Source organism: Dryobates pubescens, chromosome 36 (genome assembly GCF_014839835.1).
Source record: "Dryobates pubescens isolate bDryPub1 chromosome 36, bDryPub1.pri, whole genome shotgun sequence".
Taxonomy (NCBI): domain Eukaryota; kingdom Metazoa; phylum Chordata; class Aves; order Piciformes; family Picidae; genus Dryobates; species Dryobates pubescens.
Window position 1 is genome coordinate 3,751,842 of NC_071647.1, and position 22,725 is coordinate 3,774,566.

The 22,725-nt window shown below is 49.8% G+C and overlaps 1 protein-coding gene across 3 annotated transcripts in view; it reads right to left on the reverse strand.

Moving 5' to 3' along the window:
- Positions 1-7,879: 7,879 nt before the first annotated feature.
- MAP3K3 (mitogen-activated protein kinase kinase kinase 3) overlaps positions 7,880-22,725 on the reverse strand; it is a 48,361-nt gene continuing 33,515 nt past the window's right edge. For 2 of the 3 annotated variants that reach the window (XR_008463032.1, XR_008463031.1), the window contains exons 12-18: positions 22,163-22,354; positions 19,697-19,845; positions 17,446-17,577; positions 16,602-16,731; positions 14,667-14,844; positions 9,961-10,743; positions 7,880-9,398 (exon numbers count right to left, since the gene is read on the reverse strand). Coding sequence is in view for 1 of the 3 variants with exons in the window: in XM_054176640.1 (XP_054032615.1) it covers positions 10,515-10,743; positions 14,667-14,844; positions 16,602-16,731; positions 17,446-17,577; positions 19,697-19,845; positions 22,163-22,354 (1,010 nt within the window). In the remaining 2 variants the exon portion in view is untranslated. Of the gene's footprint in view, positions 9,399-9,927; positions 10,744-14,666; positions 14,845-16,601; positions 16,732-17,445; positions 17,578-19,696; positions 19,846-22,162; positions 22,355-22,725 lie in introns of those variants that run through there. The other variant, XM_054176640.1, reaches the window with a different exon arrangement.

Below are 22,725 nucleotides of genomic sequence, written 5' to 3' on the forward strand. Positions count from 1 at the left end.
AAGCAGATTCAGATTGCATTGGGTTGGAAGGAACCCTCCAAGGTCATCTTGTCCACCCCCCCTGCAGTCAGCAGGGACATCAACTAGATCAGGCTGCCCAAGTCTGGTCTTGAATGGCTGCATAGATGGGGCCTAAAACCACACCCCTGGGGAACCTCTCCCAGTGTCTTACCACCCTTACTGTGAAGAACTTCCTCCTGATGCCCAGCCTGCCCTAGTTTCAAGCCATTGCTTGAACATTCCCTCTTCAGCCTTCCTGTAGGTCCCCTTCAGATACTGAAATGCAGCTCTAAGGTCTTCCCAGAGCCTTCTCCAGGCTGAACAGCCCCAGTTATTTCAGCCTGGCTACACAGGAGAGGTGTGTGACCACCCTGGGGGCTGCACACCACACCAGCTTCCACATGGAGCCCAGGCCACCTGCAAGGGAATTCATCAGCCTGGGGATTAGCTCCACCCTGCACACATCTGGTGGCTCAGTTCCTTCCCCTGCCCTATCAATAAACGTTGTGCCCTGCCTCCACGAGCAAATGCTGGCTTTGTCTGCTCTGCAGCTGGCACAGGGGGCAGGATGGGCAGCAGAGCTGGCCTGACTGGTGCAGTGCCAGCTCTCAGCCCATCTGCTGAGCTGTGATGTTTGAGCAGCAGAGACCATACAAATTACTGAGCCCACCAAGGCCTGCCAGGCTGGAGAGCCTAATGCAGGGAAAGGAGGTGAGCCTGGGTTTAATTCTTATTTACCTCCCTCCTCCACACACCACCTGCAAGGCTGGCTGGAAGGAGTAAGCTCCGAGGAACTCCACATCTTTGAAATGCTACAGGAATTAGGCTCTTCAGAGCCCACACAGCACAGAAAACAGCAGAACCACACAGCTGAGCACCAGCCTTTGCTAGCACCAGCTCCTGTGCCATCACTGACTGCTAGCATCAGCTCCTGCCTGGGAGAATCCAGGCACAGCCATGAAGAGCAGCCAAGGACTGAAGAGAAGGAAAAGGTAGGTTTGAGTAGCCCATGGAGTCCCAGGAGGAACAGATGGTGTAACAGAAGTGTTCTTAACTCAGGTCACTCTGGTACTGCTCCCTCACTACAAGTCCTTCTGGGTGAACACCAACAGCCAAGCAGAATCTCCACAGCTCCCCTTTGCTGGCCAAGCTGGCTGCAGTCACACCTGGTCTGGGAGAAGAGAAGTGTTGGATGACCCCAGGAGCCTGACAGCCCTCCTGGTGGACAAGTTACTCTCCTGGTTAGCCAAGATCTGGCAGGATTTACACTGCCAGCACAGCAGGGACAGCACACACAGACCTTGGCAGGGCTCCAAGGGAGTTTCAGCCTCACCAAGTCTGTCCCTATCCCTCAGGTGCTGCCGACTCCTCCTCACAGGTGGCAGATTCACACCTGAACAAAAGCCATTTCCTGCAGCCTCCACTGAGACAGCCAGCAGTCAGCTGCTGCTCTGCAGCAAGGGGCTGCTGCTGCTGCTGCTTGAGTTGTGGCCCCTTGCAAGGGGCTGCTGCTGCTGCTGCTTGAGTTGTGGCCCCTTGCAAGGGGCTGCTGCTGCTGCTGCTTGAGTTGTGGCCCCTTGCAAGGGGCTGCTGCTGCTGCTGCTTGAGTTGTGGCCCCTTGCAAGGGGCTGCTGCTGCTGCTGCTTGAGTTGTGGCCCCTTGCAAGGGGCTGCTGCTGCTGCTTGAGTTGTGGCCCCTTGCAAGGGGCTGCTGCTGCTGCTGCTTGAGTTGTGGCCCCTTGCAAGGGGCTGCTGCTGCTGCTGCTGCTGCTTGAGTTGTGGCCCCTTGCAAGGGGCTGCTGCTGCTGCTGCTTGAGTTGTGGCCCCTTGCAAGGGGCTGCTGCTGCTGCTGCTTGAGTTGTGGCCCCTTGCAAGGGGCTGCTGCTGCTTGAGTTGTGGCCCCTTGCAAGGGGCTGCTGCTGCTGCTGCTTGAGTTGTGGCCCCTTGCAAGGGGCTGCTGCTGCTGCTGCTTGAGTTGCGGCCCCTTGCAAAGGGCTGCTGCTGCTGCTGCTTGAGTTGTGGCCCCTTGCAAGGGGCTGCTGCTGCTGCTGCTTGAGTTGTGGCCCCTTGCAAGGGGCTGCTGCTGCTGCTGCTTGAGTTGTGGCCCCTTGCAAGGGGCTGCTGCTGCTTGAGTTGTGGCCCCTTGCAAGGGGCTGCTGCTGCTTGAGTTGTGGCCCCTTGCAAGGGGCTGCTGCTGCTTGAGTTGTGGCCCCTTGCAAGGGGCTGCTGCTGCTTGAGTTGTGGCCCCTTGCAAGGGGCTGCTGCTGCTGCTGCTTGAGTTGTGGCCCCTTGCAAGGGGCTGCTGCTGCTGCTGCTTGAGTTGTGGCCCCTTGCAAGGGGCTGCTGCTGCTGCTTGAGTTGTGGCCCCTTGCAGGGCCCCTTCCCAAGGTCAGTGTAGAAAATGAAAGCAGACTCCTTGTTTTCACTTCCTGTTTCTTGCTGGCTTCACTTCCCCATCCCCTCACCACTGCAGGCTGCTGCTCTGCTCAGCAGGACTATCAGGCACAGAGTGTTTTTAGCTGGTAGACAACAGGATGGCCCTGAGCCAGCAATGTGCCCTTGTGGGCCAAAGGCATCCTGGGGTGCAAAGAGTCAGCAAGTCAAGGGAGGTTCTCCTGCCCCTCTGCTCTGCCCTGGTGAGATCTCATCTGGAGTCCTGGGCTCCTCAGTCCAAGAGGTCAGGGAACTGCTTGAGAGGGTAAAGGGCTATGAAGATGATGAGGGGGCTGGAACATCCTTCTTGGAAGAAAGGCTGAGAGACTTGGGGTTTTTTAGCCTTGAGTGGACAAGAGTGAGGGGGGGAGCTTCTCAGTGCAGATCAGTACTTAAAGGGTGGGTGTCAGGAGGATCACAGAATAGTCAGGGTTGGAAAGGACCCCAAGGATCATCTAGTTGCAACCCCACTGCCATGGGCAAGGGCACCTCACACTAGATCAGGCTGCCCAGAGCCACATCCAGCCTGGCCTTAAAAACCTCCAGGGATGAGGCTTCCACCACCTCCTTGGGCAACCTGTTCCAGTGTCTCACCACCCTCATGGGGAAGAGCTTCTTCCTATTCCCTTCCTCTAGCTTGGATCCATTCCTCTCAGTCCTATCACTACCTGACACCATAAAAAGTCCCTTCCCAGCTTTCCTGTAGGCCCCCTTCACATATTGGAAGGCCACAATAAGGTCTCCTCGGAGCCTTCTCTTTGCCACTGAAAAGAGCCTGGACCCTTCTCGACACCCACCCTTCAGATGCCTATAAACATCCACATGATCCCCTCTCAGGCTGCTCTTTTCAAGACTAAACAACTCCAGGTCTCAGCCTTCCCTTGTCAGATGTTCCAGTCCCTTCATCATCCTCATAGCCTCTGTTGGCTTCTGTTCCCTGTCTCTCTTGAACTGGGGAGCCCAGAACTGGACTCAATACTCCAGATGAGGCCCCACCAGGGCAAAGTAGAGGGGAAGGAGAACCTCCCTCAAGCCTGCTGGCTTCACTCTTCTTCATGCAGCCCAGGAGACCACTGGCCTTCTTGGCTACCAGGGCCCATGGCTGGCTCATGGTGAACTTGTTGTCCACCAGGACTCCAAGGTCCTTCTCCATGGAGGTGCTTTCCAGCAGGTCCAACCCTGAGCTACACACCATCATACAAGCATACACACCATCATGCTCCTAAAGCAAAGGAAAGAGATCAAGTGGAAAGGAGAATGAAGAAGGCACCAGCTTTGGGAAGGACCTCCTCAGGTAAAGGCGACTGAGAGTTTCTCAGTTCCTCCCTCATCAAAGGCAGGACTGTCAGGGAGCAGTGGGATGTGGTTATTCCTGGTTCCACAAAGGCTTTTTTGTGTCCTTGGGAGAACCTCACTTGTCTGGTTCTCATCTGCTCTGGAACAGCACACCAGCAGCACACATGGACTTGCTCCACATGCAGGGGTTTCTGTTGCATCAGCTTCTTTAACCCATTCAAGGCCTTGTTTGCTCCTGTTTTACATCAACAAATATTTCAGTATTTCACTGACAGGGCCTGGGAAAAGGTGAGAAGAAGGAAGGTTGTGGTTAGGGCCTGAGGGGAGCCAGCATCTCAAGGGACCATGGTGGCATCCAAACCACTGCCTAAGTGACTGTGACACCAAAGACTAGGAGCTGCATAAACAGAGTGAGCAGGACCAGGAAAAAATGAGCAGTTCTGTGAGTGGTGGAGAGGGATTTTATAGGAGCTCTATTTCTGTCCTCTCCTAAGATAGCAATGCTGGAAGAAAAATAAGGCCTGAAAATACTTGGCAGTGTGGTTACCCACTCCTGTGCCTTGCTCTGGGACAGCTAAGCTTATCCTGTCCCAGATCCCTGCTGCACCCAATGCAAGACTGCCCAGTCTCCTCCAGTTCTGCTGGGAAGCTCTGGGAGGCAGCTGGTGATAGCTCACATTTGTCTGAAGTGCAGAGGCCCTCTCCAGGCCCAGACAACACATTCAGAGAATCACAGAATTGTTTTGGTTGGAAAAGATCTCCAAGAATCCAACCATCCACCCCCCACAGCCATGTCCCCAAGTGCCACATCCACGTTTCCTGAACACCTCCAGGGATGGGGACTCCACCACCCCCCTGGGCAGCCTGTGCCAATCCCTGACCACTCTTGCAGGAAATTGTTCCCAATCTCCAACCTAAACCTCCCCTGGCGCAACTTCAGGCCACTTCCTCTTGTTCTATCACCTGATACTAGGGAGAAGAGACCAACCCCCACCTGGTTCTGACCTCCTTTCAGGGAGTGGTAGAGAGCAATGAGGTCTCCCCTCAGGCTTCTCTTCTCCAGGCTGAACACCCCCAGATCCCTCAGCTGCTTCTCACCAGCTCTGTTCTCCAGACCCTTCCCCAGCTTCATTGCCCTTCTCTGGACATGTTCAAGCCCTTCAAAGGAGAAATAACTCAGGAACCTTTAACTGTGAGGCTGTAGTGGCCACAGAGGTGTTGGGTAGAAGGTTGGACTTGATGATCTTGGAGGTCTTTTCCAACCTTAGTGATCCCATGAACTGTTTCCAGGTATTTGGGTTTCCAAGGAGCCTGAGCTTCACAAGCTAGAGCTGGAGTTCCCTGCTTAGCAAGGTGCTCTGGGATATTCTCCAGAGGGCTCCCAGCTGAAGCACAACACAGCAGGATCTCACATTATCATGCCAACCATCTCCTCCTGCTCTTCTTACCAGCTGCCTTCTCCAGATGATCATCTCCCCTGTTAAGCACTGGTGAATCAAGAACATTTACAGATCAAGACCTGGAGTGGAGAACTCACTGTCCCAGCAAAATCCAACCTCAAACCTCAGCTCCTGCTCTCCAGCAGCACAATCTCCACATGAAGAGCCAATCAACCCAATTAACTCAATAAAGCCATGAAAGTATCAGGTCCTCTCTCTGAAATGGAGATGCTGCTGCTTTCACACACTAACAAGAGTGGGGGAGCCACCCTACCTCTCTCTTCAGAGTGACAATGGATGAATGTCACACAGAATCACAGAATGGGAGGGGCTGGAAGAGGACCTCCAGAGATCATTGAGTCCAACCCCCCTGCTAGAGCAGGATCACCCAGGGCAGGTCACACATGGATGCATCCAGGCAGGTTTTTAGTGTCTCCTCACAACCTCTCTGGGCAGCCTGCTCCAGGGCTCAGAGGCAGCATTTTTCAGTCCTTTGGGTAGAAGCAAAAGGAGTTCAGTGTCTGATTGACTTACCCCTGAGGCACCAGCCAGGAAGGCAGAGCCACTGCACTGCACAGCACCACCAGAAGGCTTTCATATAAAGGATAATTTTATTGTAAATAAAACGATACATTGGCCTGGCTTTGCACTGCAAGCCCCCAGTCGGTATATAGAGACTACTGCTTCAATGTCTTCTGCACAATCCAGGTTAAAGCAACTTCTCCCTGCTCTGCACAGCCTGCCAAGTCCCTTTCCCTCATTGCTCAGCTGCCTCCTAGGCACATCTGCCTTTTCCAACCGGGAAACTCAGAGCTGCTCAGGGAGGTTTGCTCCTGAACAAGCTGGGGTTTAACGACCTGAAGCCTCCACACCATTAAACCACAGAGGACACTAAAGGCAGACTGATACTCCCAGCTCCAAGGGCAGGTGCCAAGGTGATGGCCACAGGATTGTACAATCAAACCTTTCCCCTCCAGCAGCTATTAACCTAAGCAGCAATCTCTGGGATCACCCTGAGCCCCCCTGGACAGCTCAGCTATCTGGTCTTTGCCTACCAGAGCAGGGCTGCATCTACCTGCTGAGGTTTCACAGGTCACCCTGGCTCTCTCTGGGCACTGGGAGGGCACATGTGTCACCTCAGCAGGTACCAATCCCCCTCTTGCTCCATTTGGTTTTGGTAATTAACGGCAATGGGAACTGTTTGGAGCATCTTCAAGTCCTTTGGAATGCTGCTCCAAAAACCACCACCACCAAATGAATCCAATCTGCTGCAACCTGCCACCAGCAGCATAGGCAAAGATCAGATGTCCTGGAGAACAAGCAAATAACCTGGAATGCACAGAATCGTCACACCGAGGCCAAAATGCTGTTACTTTTGTTTCCTAACAAGCTCAGGGACAGCCAAATCCCCTCTCTGGTGGGAAGCTCAGACTGTTTCAGGGTAACAAGGCTCCTGGGAGATAATTTTTCCTTCCTACAGAAGATTCTTGGTTTCTGCAGCACCTTCCAGCAAGGGGCACAGAATCAGAGAATGGGGTTGGGTTGGAAGGGACCTTAAGGATCATCCAGTTCCAACCCCCTGCCATGGGCAGGGAGACCTCCCACTAGCCCAGCTTGCTCAAGGCCTCATCCAACCTGGCCTTGAACACTTCCAGGGAGGGGGCAGGATCCCAGCCCTCACTGTTCATTATGTATCCCTTCCTGGAAGGAGCAGCAGAACAGCAAGCTGACATTTGGAGTGGACACAATAGCTTATTGTCAGCCTGGCACTCCTCCTCCACTCTGCCCTACATCACTTCAGTCCCAGTTGTTGCCAATCCAGCCAGGGTAGAGGCCAGATGTAACTCAGTTTAGAGGCACAGTTACATTTATGTCCACTTGAAACTTTTTTTGCTGCCAGTTGAGAGCTTGGAGTGCTAGAGTCAGCCCCAAGCTACTCCCTGGAGCAGTGGGCTTTTAGGGATTCATGGCATGGGTTGGAAGGGACCTTGAAGATCATCCAGTTCCAGCCCCCTCCCCATGGGCAGGAACACTTTCCACCAGCCCAGGTTGCTCAAGGCCTCATCCAGCCCGGCCTTGAACACCTCCAGGGAGGGGAGAGCCACAACCTCCCTGGGCCAGCTGTTCCAGTGTCTTCCCCACCCTCCCTGTGAAGAATTTCTTCCCTACACCCAGTCTGCATCTAGCCTGATCTGCTTCTGAATCCAGATCTTCCCTTTGCCATAACCCAGAGGGGCTGTGAGGAAACAAAGGAGGCGATTTTGGCTCGGCTCTGCTCGTTACAAACCATCAGCAAATTCTCTGCAAAACCAGCTGCTTTTTTTTTTTTTTTTTGCCTTTTTCATTTTTCTTTAACCTTTTTTAAACTCATAAAGGTGTCAAATTGATTTCCCAGCCTCCCTTCCCCTCCCCCCCCCGTAACAGTCGCGTTGCTATATATAAAAAGGAAAAAAAAATCACCAAATATGATCTTTTGCCATATAAATAAACCAAAACCCAAACCAAGGGATGAGGCATCATGATGTAAAAAGAGCTAAAAAAAAAAAACCCAAACCCAACCCAACAAAAAAAGAGGAGATATAAACTACATTCATAAAAGTGCATTTCCAAACATACAGGTAATGCTTTGGCTTCTTCCTGTGCCGAACGGGTGGCGCTGGGGCAGCTCCTGGGATCCAAGCAAGTCCAAGCTGGCACACCTCCCCCCCCCCATGGTCTCTTGTCACTCTACAGCTGCTACTTGCTTCCCATGAATACAGACTGCAATACAAAGTGTGCAACACAGAGTAGGCACATTTCAGCAGAGGTGGTGGGGGGGAAGGACCAGAAGCTCTGGAGGGGAAAAAAGGACCGAGCCCATCGGTCCGTGGTGCTCTTTGCTCTGCTCTGGAGCAGCCTTCCGCGGTGGATATGAGGTAAAAGCCACAACAGATCCTGAGGATTTAGTTGCTTGGAAACATTAAGAGTGACACTGTTTCCTCATGCCCTGTTCTCCCAAAACACAGCAAGGAAAAGACCACGGAAGGAGGTCTCAGTTTGGTGAGGACAAGCCAAGGGTAGAGAGAAGCCTACAGAGACAGCATCACTGCACTCTCGATCGCTGCTGGGGTGAAGTGTGGGTGGAAAGGTTCCAATCTTTGGTATATTTAGGTGCTGGTTGCAAGGCTTGGAGAGTGCTACCAGGCTCCCACGAGAGTGCTGACCATCTACTTCTGCCACAAAGACTCCAGGAAGGATTTCCCATTCCTCAGCAGCCAGTCACACCACAGCAGAGTGCTGTAAAGCCAGGGTAGAAGCCTCACGCCCTCAACCTCCCTTCGGCGCAAGCGACAGTGAAGTGCAGGCCAAAAGTCAGGCCCTGTGTCTGTGACAATTTGGAGTCAAGTTCCAGGTTTGGGAAAGATCATTAGAAGTGCTCTCACTAGACTTAAATAAATTATGGAACAAGGGCTTTCAGAAAAGATATCCCCCTAAGTGCCTGCAACCTAAACAGTGCATCCTTGTAGTAGTGCAGGAGAGCCTGAAAGTGAAAGCACCACCAGCTTGCTTTTCACTGATCACTCGTTGCTCAGAGTCTGGCACAGAAAAAAACCCACTTCAGATTGTTAAATCCTTTCAGGGCTTTTGGTTGTTTAGGGGGTTTTTAGGGTTCTTTTGCATCTCTCTTTAATTCAACACAGTATTTATTGTGTGTTCAAGGAGTTTGCTTTCACTAAAACTTGCCTTATCCTGCTACTAGCATTCAGTTAAGAACTGCTAATTTTCTTGGTTGCAAGTTTTTATGGTGGAGAAGAGTGGAAGTTACGTGGAGCCTTCAGGTGGTTTCCAACACAAGAGCACACCACCTCCAGTGGTGCTCCATAAAGCAGTATTTTAGCTACTAATACATTGCTTATTTTTCTTTCACACAGGTAACTCCAAATTACTCCACAAATCCCCAGCACTTAAAAACTGTTAGGTCTTTTGGAGTGAAATAAGGACTAGCAGTGCCCAGACCCCACACAGTATTCCAGGGCAGCCAGCCACCAGGACCTCGGCTCTCACAGACGTGGTACCTTTCAGATCCAAACCCACCTGCAGACATTTTGCTGGTACCTGGCATGGGAATCTCCAGTTCATTTGAGAAATGCACCAGCATTACAAAAAGGTTCTCTCTGGTTCCCTGTTTGATACACCTCATAGAAAGAGGGCCAGAACATTTGATGGGAATTTTAAGTGAACACTTGCACACCTGTAAAACAAAACACACACACGGAAGGGTTGAGCTCGATTCTAACTTACTGTGCACAAGTGAAAACTAGTGTCCAGCTACTTCTCCCCATGAAAAACTCAAGTTTTCCATTAGGTCAGGTCCTCAAAGAAACACAGAAGCTTTTCTTGAAGTAAATTCCTGGGCACCAGATGAGCTATCTTTGGTTTAAAGGATGGTAAGAAGTTACCAGCCAAAAAGATAGGTGCGACAGAAAGCTGCTCTGCAGAACTCCCTTCCAGAAGGCTTTTGTTTAGAGCCAGCAGTCCCAGGGACGTGAAGCAGGAGCACAGGCTTGTTGGCCATGAGGACACAAACTGACACTGTCTCAAAGCTAGGACAGATCAAGCCTTGGAAATCAAGCTCTGGATTTCCTAACGTCAGTGGGAGAGCCCTGATCTCGGGCCCTGGAGCGATTGCCTTCTGCTGAAACATTTCTGATTATCCTGACATTTAGCTAGAAAGACCTCCCTCACCCTCCCCCCCTCCCCCCCAAGCTCCCCTCCCCCCATGGTTTCATTATAAAATAACACTATTCACATACTTCTGAATCAATATTTTCTGAACACCTTCAGATGCTGAATACTTAAGAAGAAAAATATATCATCATTATATAGCGAGCGCATGCTCAATGACACATGGCTTTTTGCTGGATTCATGTACTAGAGATGCCCTAGCAGGCTGGAAACCAGTGACCCACACGTAGAGAGAGAGCTGCTCTGGGTGGCTGTTGCATGTTTCTGTTGTGAACTCCAGTTCCCACTTGGGTTCAGTGGTTTCTTCTGTGTTCAGTGAGACGCTTCTCGGGCCGCCACTCTCGGGCCCGCAGAAAGCAGGCAGCCAGCTGCACTTCCACATCAAGGGAGCTAGGGCAAAAAAATGCAGCTCTGTTTGGACAGCTGTCGGTAGAACAAACATTAGTCCAGCAAACAAAGGTATCAGGCACAAGAGCAGACCCTAGGTTCCTTGGCATCATTTCCCCAAAGGACTAGGACAGCTGAGTTGGCATTTTGAAGATGCAGCACCACAAGGGGCAGTTGCAACTAGACCAGACGGGGCACCCAGAGCCCAGCAGGAGCTGCTAGCGAGGGAGGTAATTCAGTACTGGAGCTGTGCAAACTGGTGTCTGAGCAGCTCTTCAGCAGAGGGTCTGTGCCTGGCTTCCACAAAGATCTGCTTTAGAAAGTCCCTGCAATGTTCTGATATGTGGGAGGGCAGCTGGGGGTTGGTTGGTTGGGTGGCGATCTTGAAGATGGCTGCCATGGCTTCGTACTCTGCCCAGGGTGGCTTCTCCGTCAGCATTTCCACAACGGTACAAGCAAGGCTCCTGGATGAGCAGAGAGGAAAATAAAACAAACCAACAGTGAGGACTGACTCACACAATAATGCAGTGTTCAGAGACAGCTTCCAAGCAGCCAACATCAAAGAAGAGCTCTGCAAACAGCTCTGAAATGGCTTTGTGCTCGGCAAACCCCAGCCAGACCTGCCAGCCTCGCTGCTCTGATGGCTGTCAGCGAAGAGCTGAGGCAGTGAAGAGCTTTCCACTGTGCTTCTCACTGAGTGAGAACTGTGAGGTGCCATCTGCTCTGCTCCCCCTGCTCAAATCCTGCTCTCAGTAAACTTTTGTTAGCAACAGTGGACAGGAGGCGCACATGAGATGGCCCTGAAGCTGCTCTTTGACCTCAGTGGTGTTTTGGGTGCCGCTGCTAAGTCATAGAATGGTTTGGGCTGGAAGAGACCTCCAAAGGTCATCTAGTCCAAACTCCCCGCAGTCAGCAGGGACATCCTTCACTAGATCAGGTTGCTCAGAGGCATGTGTTGAGTTGTGAGGTACAAACCAATCATTAACCAAGGTCTAGTCAGTCAGAGCTGTCTGACCCCACAAAGCCATTGCAGCAAGATCCCCTTCAGTGCACAGCCTCAGAATTCCCCTGTGGGGCAAATACAACCCCCAAACCCTTAATATCTCCCCTGCACAAGAAACCAAGCTTTGTAGTCTGTCAAAAAGTAATTAAGGTCTTAACAGCTCCAAACTATGCAGGCAGTAAACTGAAATGCCAGGGGGGCAGAGGCATCACTGTGGTGAAACAAAACTGCTGAAGTTAATGGAGCTCTGCAGGCTCCTCCAAGGCAAGATTGTGATGATGGACATGGCTGAGCATCCTTCCTGATGCAAGAGTGACACCAAGATCCTCACAGGGACATGGGTGTCTGTAGCACTGCAGTGATTGGGTTTTGCTCAAAAAGAATTCCTTCAGGCTACAGATTAAGCAAAAAGTAGTTAATGAGCTTCTAATATCCACTGCTGTGGTTTTGTTCATAGAGTCACAGAATGGTTTGAGTTGGAAGGGATCCTGAAGATCATTCAGTTCCAACCCTGCTCCCGTGGGCAGGGACACCTTCCACTAGATCAGGTTGCTTATCCCACCTGGTCTTAAACACTTTCAGGGATGAGGCCTCCACAACTTCTCTGGGCAACCTGTTCCAGTGTCTCACCACCCTCAGAGTAAAGACCTTCTGCCTAATGACCTTCTGCCTAATCTCCCCTGCTCTAGTTTCAACCTACTGTCCCTAGTGCTCTCACTCCAAGTCCCTGTAAAAAGTCCTTCCCCAACTCTCCTGGAGTCCCTTCTAGGTACTGGAAGGCTGCTCTGAGCTCGCCCTGGAGTCTTCTCCAGGCTGAACAGCCCCAACTCTCCCAGCCTGTCCTCACAGCAGAGGTGCTCCAGCCCTCTAATCATCTTTGTGGCCTCCTCTGGACCCTCTCCAACAGATCCATGTCCCTTCTGTGTTTTTGATCACATCATTCCAGTAAAAAGGCAAACTGCCTCCTCTACCTTTAAGCTAAACCCTCTTTTGAAGTGAAAAGCAAAGAAAAAGCATTTTCAGAGGCAGCCTTGCATCAACTGCCAAGACAAGGAAGGAAAGGAATCAAACCCAGTGAATATGCAAGAAAAGGCTTCTTGACAAGGCTGAAAACCCAACGTGAAAACCTTCTGCTGGTTTCCAGCCATTTCAGACTTTACTAGAGGAGAGAACAGCAAATGCAAACCATGTGTGCTGAAGTGCTGGGGGTTTGCTCAAGAGCAAGCAGGGCTGTGTTATTGTTTAGACTGATTTATACCCTTTAAGCAGATCCGGTTTCTTTAAGATATTCAGCAAACAGCAGGAATGTTTTTCGTGTCAGCTCACTCCAGCAATAACAAATAGCTCACATATTCTGCTATTTAGGAAAAAGAAAATTGGAGAGGGGCCTGCAGCAGTGGCAGAGAGCCAGGTGGTCAGATTGGTTACGTCTCTGAGCCTCTCAGCCCTACGCATCCACCCTGGGACTGGAAAATTCTGACACCCCCCCTCCAGCCGGACCATTGGGATCGGAGGAACTGGAGCCCGGCCAGCGGCAGCAGCTCTTTGATGGGAATGGGCCCATGTCAGCACCAAGAGGAAATCCACAACTGCATCAGCCCAGGGGGAAGGGCACGTGCTCCATTCTCTCCACAAGCATCCCAGCTGGGAGAGTCTGCAGAACTTAACTCTTTGCAGATGAGGGAGATTTTGAGCTCCGCTTCCACCGGCTGCTGGCAGAGGAAACAGCAGCTTGCTCTGCTGTGGAGTCCCAAACACACCTCTTGTCACTGTCATTTGCTTGAGTTTTATAGTTTCACCTTCTTGTAAGGCTCCCAAAGCTAATGTTTTGACATGGGACCATTTTGCCCTTTCCTTTCCATAGAGGCTGTTTCTTGGCTATGCCAATAATAGCATGGCTACAGTTTCCATTCATGCATACTTCGGATCACCTCTGATCTGACCTCTGTCTTTTGTGTTGTTCCAGCTTTGGGCATCTTTCCTTTAAAGACTGAATTCTATTCCTTTCATTTTCAGTGTGCTATAAGCATAGCTCTCATTTGATAACCAAATGAATTGGTTATCCCTAAACAACCTTCAGCATCTTTCATAAGGGATGTAAGAAGGATGGAAATCTCACAGCAGTCAGAAACCAGAAAAATCATAGAATGGTTTGGGTTGGAAGGGACCTTAGAGATCACATAATTCCAATCCCCCTGCCATGGGCAGGGACAACTCTCACCAGCCCAAGCTGCTCAAGGCCTCATCCAACCTGGCTCTGAACACCTCCAGGGAGAGGGCAGCCACAACCTCCCTGGGCAACCTGTTCCAGGGTCTCCCCACCCTCATTGTCAAGAATTTCTTCCTAATCTCCAGTCTAAATCTCCTCCCTTCCAGCTCAAAGCCACCATCCCTCATCCTGTCTCTACAAGCCCTTGTAGAATGTCCCTCCCCAGCTCTCCTGTAGCCCCCTTCAGGTACTGGAAAGCTGCTCTAAGGTCTTCTTGGAGCCTTTCCTTCTCCAGGCTGAACAGCCCCAACTCTTGCAGCCTATCCCCATAGGGGATGTACAAAATCAGCTTTCAACTTGAAGGAGGAACAAGTGGAAGTAGCTCTTGGACAACTAAATGAGCTATTGCATGCTGACATTGCACAGCAGAACCTGCCATGGGTTGTGTCTTGAGTTCAAATCAACTACTTCAATTTGCTTTAAACTTCTGATTTAGACAACAACCTGATTTTGGATGTAGAGGGAACAAAATGACATCCAGCCAGGAGTTTAAGGCTTACAGTTTCTCACAGTGCTATGAATAAATCATGCCCCAAGGTACCTCCTTGAGCAGGGTCACATAAGGCATGGTGGACTTATACTGGTCATGAATAGGAGACCAGTTTAATTTCCTCTTTAGGGTGATGGCATCTTCTGAATGCAGCTTTGCACTGGAAGGTCCCAGCTGCCACTTGTCCCTTGCATTGATGACTGCAGTGTCTCCTGGGTCCAAGAGGAGACTGAGGGGTGATGTTATCAATGCTGATCAGTATCTACAGGGCAAGTGATGGGAGCATGGAGCCAGAACCTTCTCAGCGGTGTCCAGAAACAGGACAAGGGGCAGTGGACACAAACTGGGACACAAGAGATTCCACTATAACATAAGGAAAGAATTCCTCACTTTAAGGTTGGCAGAGCACTGGGACAGGCTGCCCAGAGAGGTTTATTGAGTCTCCACCTCTGGAGGCCTTCCAAACCCACCTGGACACATTCCTGTGTGATAACCCTGCTCTAGCAGAGGAGGGGCTGGACCAGCTGATCTCCAGAGGGCCCTTCCAATCCCTACCATTCTGTGTGTCTTATCTTCCTCCAGAAAAGCTGTAAATTGATCTGTGGACAAGAAGTTGAAGCCTCACCACACGTCTGCTTTCCTTCCATAGCCTTCTCCGCTGATCACCTCCGGGCTCATCCAATATGGCGTGCCAGTGACGGAGCGGATGCCTGTTCCAGACATACAGATTGTCTGCAGCCGTTTGCTGGCCCCAAAGTCCCCAAGCTTCACATTCCCAGCAGAGTCACGGAGAATATTGGCTCCTGGACAAAAACCAAAGAATGGAGACAGCTGTTTTCATGCAATCCAGCTGTTGGGTCCGCAGCCTGATAGCCAACCCAGAAATACCCACGCTCATGGTATGGCTTCTTCCCCACGAAGCCTCAGGTGACCTGCTAAACATCATTCCTTTCATTTGGGCTGTAGACAAGCCAGCTGCTAATGGCTGAAAATGGGAAAAACTTCAGGGGAAAAACATAAGGAAGTGAAGGGGGAAGGGAAATGGGAGCTGAGTCAGCACCGTCATTGTTACACTGCCCGTAAACAGCTCCAGCAGCCTATGCAGGGCCCCCAGGCCAGTGGCTGGGACAGATCCTAGCTGTGTAGAAAGGGATTTTACTGGGATGCTGCTCTGGTGACTCTAACTGTTGCTTTTGGGTCAGCTGGAGTGCAGATGGAGCTAATTAAACCACTTTGAACTTCTACAATAAACAAGTCAATCCCCACTTCTCTTGGCCAGAGGTCCTGAACATGAAGCACCAGGGGAAAAAAAAGTGAATGTAAGAGCTGAGCTTGTATGTGGACACAAACTAAGGCTTAGACACCAAACCAAATTCTTCCTCCAAAGCCACACTTAGATCATAGAATCACTGAATCATTTCAGTTGGAAAAGACCTTTAATACCCAACCATCCTCTAACTCAACCAAGGCTGCTGCTAAACCATGTCCCTCAGCACCACATCTACCTGGCTTTTAAACACTTCCAGGGATGGGGATTCAACCACCTCCCTGGGCAGCCTGTTCCAGTGTTTGAGAACATCTTTCAGTGAAGATGTTTCTTCTAATATCCAACCTAAACCTCCTCTGATCAAGATCAAGAGCTCCCTGTTGCCATTATCTGCTATGTGTACTGGGAAATCACTTCACTGCCCCACTGGGAGAGCTGAATTCAGAGTAACAAATTGTCCATCCAGCACCTTGGAGGCAAGCTAACAGTTTGGCTTAGAGGGGTGCAAACTAGAGGCTAACCCACCAGGTAGGAAATGATTTGCTAGAGCATCACAAGTGCAGCATAGAAGGTGTTGTTCAGGAATCAGCTGCTCATTTGCCTTTGCCAGCCTAGAGGGGATGCAAGGAAGGAACAAGAGGATATTTTTCCCTCTAGAGCACTGAAAATAGTTGTGTGCTGCCTACACATCTGCTGACATTAACTCCTAAGGAGATGGGCTGGCTCCATGGGCTTATCTATTATAAGGACTGATCACTGAGGCTCTGTGTGGAGGTTTTTTTAAGCAGAGGAGGCAGGACAGTCACAAGAGCCTGAGGTAAGCAAGATTGTCAAGAGCAGGCACAGAGCAATGGCAATTGGTATGTCCACCCACTGAGAAATGGTACCTGGGCCAAGGAGAGAGGAAACCAGAAGGGAGTCCAGAGGGAAATGAACATGATTTAGGTGGAGGCAGTGAAAATCTGATGACAAATCAGCCTAATTTTGCTGGGGTGTGAGACAAAAAGGAGGAATTATAAAGGAGTGTTTCTAAGAATTAGAGGCTCCCAATCTTCCTTATTATAAACAACTGCCATGCTCTGGGGTCCTGCAGACACAACAGCCCAATTTCCCCTTACCCAGCCCAGAACATGAACTTCCCCTGCACATGGATACAAGACCAAAGAGGGATAACTGAGCAGAGCAACATTCAGAAGCCTCAGCCAGGACACTGAACTCTAAACATTCTTAATGAATGTCTTTTTCAGAGTGGCTCTAGCACGTGGCAGATCCATAAATCAGCAGTGCTCTCACCCTTTATGTCCCTGTGCACAATCATGTTGCTGTGAAGGTAGGAGACTCCCTCGAGGATCTGGCGAGTGTATTTCCGGGTCACGTTCTCCGTCAGAGCACCGTAGGCCTTCAGCTGGTCTTTCACTGACCCCTGCACCCAAAGCAGACAGAAGGGATTGGCAAAGAAATGACAAACCACAAATCCTGCATTCCCCATTCAACTCCCATGAGCTGGGACAGCGGCATACACCCCAGCAGCACAGTAAGGAATCATGGTTTCTCCTAAAGCCTTTTGGTGAGGCTCTCAGCACATCTTGCCACGTGAAGCCCCATTTAAGAAATACAAGGACATGCTCTCCAACAAAAATAGCTAAAGGAGGTTCTGTCTGCTTTCTCCATCCTTCAGCTGGGCTGGGACAAGTATTTGGGAAGGCAGGCAGTAAAATAGTTAGCAGACTGATGTGAGTCAAATGTCTCCCTTTTTTGCAGGGTCAGCTTTAGCCCAAGTTGTTGTACTATGACTCTGCTATTTCACTTAGCTTGATTTCCAAGTTGGCTTGAGGCCTCTGAAGTCCTTTGGTGGAGCAAATTAAAACTGAAGAGAACAAGTGGCTTCAGTGACCAATGAAGAGAATTATTTCAAGTATGACACATGTAGGAAAATACCAACAGAGAGGTGGTTTGGGCAAAACTAAAAAGAAAGTGGTGGCATTATAACCCAGCACCAGTATGGCATCATAACTCAGCAGGAGAAAGGGGCATAAGGTGGATGACATAAGGTAATCACAGCAACTAATAAATCAGTTAATAAACACACCCAGCTCACTTTCTGCTCTGTGGCTGTGCTGCCTGTGGCAGCTCTTACCCCTGGCATGTACTCCATGAAGATGGTCAAGGTCTTCTCTGCCCGGTCCCGTAAGCAGCCGTAGTACTGAACGATTCGTTCGTGCTGGAGGTTCTTCAGCAGCTGAATTTCACACTCCAGGGCACTTACTTCCTATGGATGTTGAAGGAGAAAATAAGGCTCTGTCCTCAGGAAATACTTCATCCTGTTCATGCCCACTGGAAGGATGAGGCCACTACTACACTGAAGAAGTCTAATCCATGGCATTGGCTCACCTGCCTCTTGGGAAAGACCAATGTCAGCAGTGCTTCATGATAATCCTTGCTGGATGAGAAGCAGCAAAGTGTTGGTGCAGAAGCTTTGATGGTTAGAACACAGGCAGGACCATATATGAAGACAGGCTGAGAGAGTTGGGGTTGTTCAGCCTGGAGAAGGCCCTGGAGAGAGCTTATTGCAGCCTTCCAGTGTTTGAAGTGGACTACAAGGTAGCTCATAGAAGAAGAAGGACTTGTTACCAAGGCATGGAGTGACAGGGTGAGGGGTTCTAACTGGAAGAAGCTGGATTTAGATTAGACATTAGGAAGAAATTCTTCCTCATGAGGGTGTGAGGCACTGGAACAGATTGCCCAGAGAAGTTGTGGAGAGGCTCCAAGCCTGGAAATGTTCAAAGGCAGGTTGGATGGGACCTGGAGGTGTCCCTGTCCATGGCAGGGGGTTTGGAATGAGATGATCTTTAAGGTCCCTTCCAACTCAAACCATTCTATGACTCAGTACCAGACAAATTTTGTTCCCTGTCTTGTTCCTTTAGCCAAGTAGCACAACACCTATAACCTCACTTCCCTACCAACCTGAGGGCAGTGAGTGCTAATGTCAATCATAAACAAGCTCCAAATACACAGTTACAGAGCTGCTAGAAACCTTTCTGTAGGAACCTCATTAGAGAGCAAGACTACAGATGCTAACAGTTCCTAACTTCTTCTCACCCATTCCTGTCTAATCCACTCTGAGGATTTTACTTGGATCAGCTTCAGAAACAGCTTCATCTCCTATTTACTTCAAAGTATCTGCAGCCATGCACATCAAACTGATTCTCTGCCTCATTCCTGCCACAGACAACAGGGTATGATAGCACAAAGGCAAAAGGCTATCCAACAGCTTCAGACTGAATCAGAGATGTTTGTTGCCCAGGAAAAGTATCAGGTTCTTGCTGAACCCAGGGAATGAACAGGCTGAACATCAAAGGTACTGGAGCATGAGGATCTATGGAGAAAGGAATGATGGTTTCCCCCAAATGAGTCCCACTTAACTCTCTCCACTCCTGCTGCTGGAAGGTGTGAAGTTAATTTCTTTTGCTTTGGGAGAGGATGTAGCTTTTCGAGAGCAAGGAGCTGGCTGCTGCAGAGATGCATGGAGGCAGAGGAAGCTGCTTGTTTGAGCCAACTGATAGTCTGAGGTTTGGAGTTTAGCGCCTTCAAAATACATTCCAGCCTGTTCTTCCTTGGCTCAGAGTTACTTTCCGATTTACAGCACAGATATGGTAGAACTTAAAACTTACCAAGTTAGGACTTATCTTGGCACCAGCATCCCATAATTAAATCTTCATGGATCAGTGATTTCAGCTCAAAGTGAAATTTGTTCAATATTGGGAAACTGGTACATTGTTCAAACACCAGCAAGGAAGCTAAGAGCCATTTCAGCTGCAGCCACTGTGCAGGGAGTCCTGTGCTAACCTACAATTTCAAGGTGCCCCTTCTCATCTCCACATTTCTACCGTGGTGTCACATCGCTGTTCTTGGTTATTCACATGCCACAGGTCAATTTGTCTTGAGGACAAGGAGAATTCAGAAGCAGAAATCAGTCATGGAGAGACTTGACACAGGACCTACCATACAAGCACAGAAACTTGCAAGTGCATGCAGCATTTTTGTTTAAGAGAGAAAAAAGTTCTGCTCTTTCTGGCTTTAGTTTCATTCCCATCCACGTCTAACCAGGAACACAGGGCAGTCTACTATTCCTCAAGCAACCTGGCAGCAAACCAAAAAGCTGAGAAAGCAGAGCCAAAAATGAAACCAGAAAATGGATTTTAGTTTCAGGCTGGAGTTAGTAATACAGAAAAGTGATTTTTAAATGACTCTTACTCCCTCTCCACATGACTTGAAACCCCAGCACAAACTAAATAAGATACCAGCTTTCGAGGACAGGCAGATACAGGCACTCTACAGGATCTCAAAATCTGCCAAACTGGGGTTTTAGAAGCTGTAGTAAGAATTACCTTGCTTGTTTCAGGGCTCTCTGGGTCAAACTGGACCTGCTTAGCTGCCAGCTCTCTGCCCGTGTCCACATCGTAGCACAAATACACGCGGCCAAAGGCTCCCTGGCCCAGCAGCTTCCCTCGCCGCCAGTTCAGTGGAGCACTCGGAGCTAAAAAGGAACAGGAACAATTTCTCTTTCCATGATACCAGTGAAAAATAATGGTGATCTTCACAGAGATCATCTCCCACCAGACTTGGCCTGAAACAGATATTTTGCAGGTGAACAAATGGATGTGAGGCACTCTCCCAGTGTAAGGGAGCTAATGGTAGAACTCTGAACAGAATCTAACCCCTTGGACCCTCAGGATCTGCTGACTGGCACCCCCCAAAAATGAAACATTTTGCAAAGCTAAACTACAGACAAGTTATTTGATGAGGTGGTTGAAATTTCACTCCATCAGAATGGATTCTACAACATTGCTCTGTCAAGAGACAGGGCAGCAATTACACAGCATCTTCCAGCCCTTTATCTGTAGCTACGACATGTATCTGATGAAGAGCTGGATCAGCCTTGCTAAATCAATCCCACCCAGCTGGGAATGGCTGCTAAGCTTCTGGGACAACCTGAAGGACATTACCTCTGAGCTCTTTGCCAACCATTGCTTAGCTTAGGGTTTTGTCCTGCAGGAAGGATCTCACTACAAGGCTGTGTCCAGAGCAGAAAAATGAGAAGTCCTCATTCCCTGTCAGTCAGGGATAATGCAGGAGCCATTGTGTAAGGGCAGTGTGAGCATCATCTTTACCTGCTGAACAATCAGAGCCTGGCAAAAATGTACACTAGGACTAGACTCAGACTAGATATAGGAAGAATATTTTTACACTGAAGGTGGTGAGACCCTAGACCAGGTTGCCCAGAGAGGTGGGAGATGCCCCATTCCTGGAACAATTCCAGGTCAGGTTGTCTGGGGCTGTGAGTGACCTGCTCTAGTTGCAGATGTCCCTGCTGACTGTAGGGGTGTTGGACTGGAAGACTTTTGAATGTCCCTTCCAACCTGGAAGATTCTCTGATTCTATGAGACACCATGTAAAGCAGCCACCTCCAGTACCCCAGCAGGAGGTTGTGCTAGCAGGGAATTGTGAGTTCTCTGGCGAGCACATTGCACCAGAGGAGCTCCTGACCCTGAGATGAAAACCTGAGCCTGGTTTTCCAGCCTGCACTTCACTCCAAGACTTCAGCTCCAGCTCTGCAAACGACACAACCAGACTCAGGCAGTGCAATGCATCCAATTATGCTGTATCTAACTCTAAAAACAAAGGCAGGAACCAGCCATCTGGACAGTGTGAAAATACAGAAGAGCTGAGAGATCAGCTCTGCCGTGTCTAATTTAATCAGATTTACTGCCAGGCAGAGTTTGTAGTGCACTGCTTACTCTGCTGCATTAATGTTTTCATTTTGATCCTTAAATTACTGTTTGGGATATCTAAGTTCATCAGCAATGATTTATATCCCATTTCTTTGTTTATAATAGAAAGCTCCCCCAAAAGGCAATGCAGAGATGCTATGAATGCAGAAGTAAATCTCTCTACTAAGGAGCAAGTGAAATAAATGCAGTCCTTAACTAGTAGAAGAACTGCAAGCCACAAACCTTAATGTAGCAAGAAAATAAACAAACTTGTCTGGGCTGCTTTAAGAACCCTGTAGATCATCTAGATCAAATCAACTCTCAGCTTCTTTCACTTCTTTGCTGAATTCCCAATGCTTTGCAATGGAAAGCAGGATGAATGAGTCTCCCACCCTACTCTGCTCTCCTGAGACCCCACCTGGAGCACTGTGTCCAGTTCTGGTGTCTCCAGCACAAGGACACAGAAGTGGTGGAGTGGGGCCAGAGGGGGCCACAAGGATAACCAGAGGGCCAGAGCACCTCCATTATGAGGACAGGTTGGGACAGTTGGGGTTGTTCAGCCTGGAGAAGAAGAGAAGGCTCCAGGGACACCTTAGAGCAGCCTTCTAGTACCCAAAGGGGGCTAGAGGAGAACTGGGGAGGGACTTTCCACAAGGGCTTCTTCAGAGTGAGGGTGGTGAGGCACTGGAACAGGTTGCCCAGGGAAGTCGGGGCTGCTTCTTCCCTGGAGCTGTTCAAGGTCAGGCTGGATGAGGCCTTGAGCAACTTGGTCTAGTGGAAGGTGCCCATGGCAGGGGGGTTGAAACTAGATGACCTTTAAGGTCCCTTCCAACCCTAACCATTCTCTGCTGAATGAAAGGCCAGCTCAAGTGCAAGACTGCCTATTCTTAGAGGAAAAAGAGGACCTGTCTTAGAGGTGAGACAGCCTGGGCTGCCAACACAGCCATGCCACCATGTGGTTTTGAAGGGGCTGCTCCCACCAAGCTTTGGCAAGAGGTTGGTTTTGGAGTTCAACTCTGAAAACCTTTCTTGCCTGTCACCCCAGGAGGCCCTTCCCCAGGGACGATGAGGGTGAGTGCTCACATTTGGTGGGAATGTTCCTCTCCTGCACACCGAGGGCGTTCTCGCTGTCGGCGCTGCGCAGGCGGCCCCGGGGGTCCAGGTACTGCAAGGCCAGGCCCAGGTTTTCTCCGTTGGTGCTTAAGGAACGACTTGAAGGGACCAAGGTGAAAAGATTCCCCTGGTGACGCCGTATCCGGGGAAATGTCCTCCGGCCTGCAGGAGAAAGGAACAGTCTAAGCTTACAAGTGGAAGGTAATGGCTGGAGGTTGAGCAAGGAAGAGAAGGAAGAGGTAAAAAAAAACCCATGTTCTGCTCTGTTCCCATGGAGTAGAATCCACTACCAAACAGACAAGATACAAAAATATACCAGTTCAGGCCTGATGCTGCTGGAGTTGAGCACAGCTTTAGATCATTCCCAAAGCAGAAGGGACAGAACACTCCATAATGCCCTCAGTGCAAGATCTAAACTTGCCTTCCAGAGCAAAAAAATCTGCTTTGCAGACCACCACAGGAGCTCCCAGGCTTGTCAACAACTCCGCAGACAGCATGACTGTCTAGATAATATGCCTGGACTTGCAAATAAA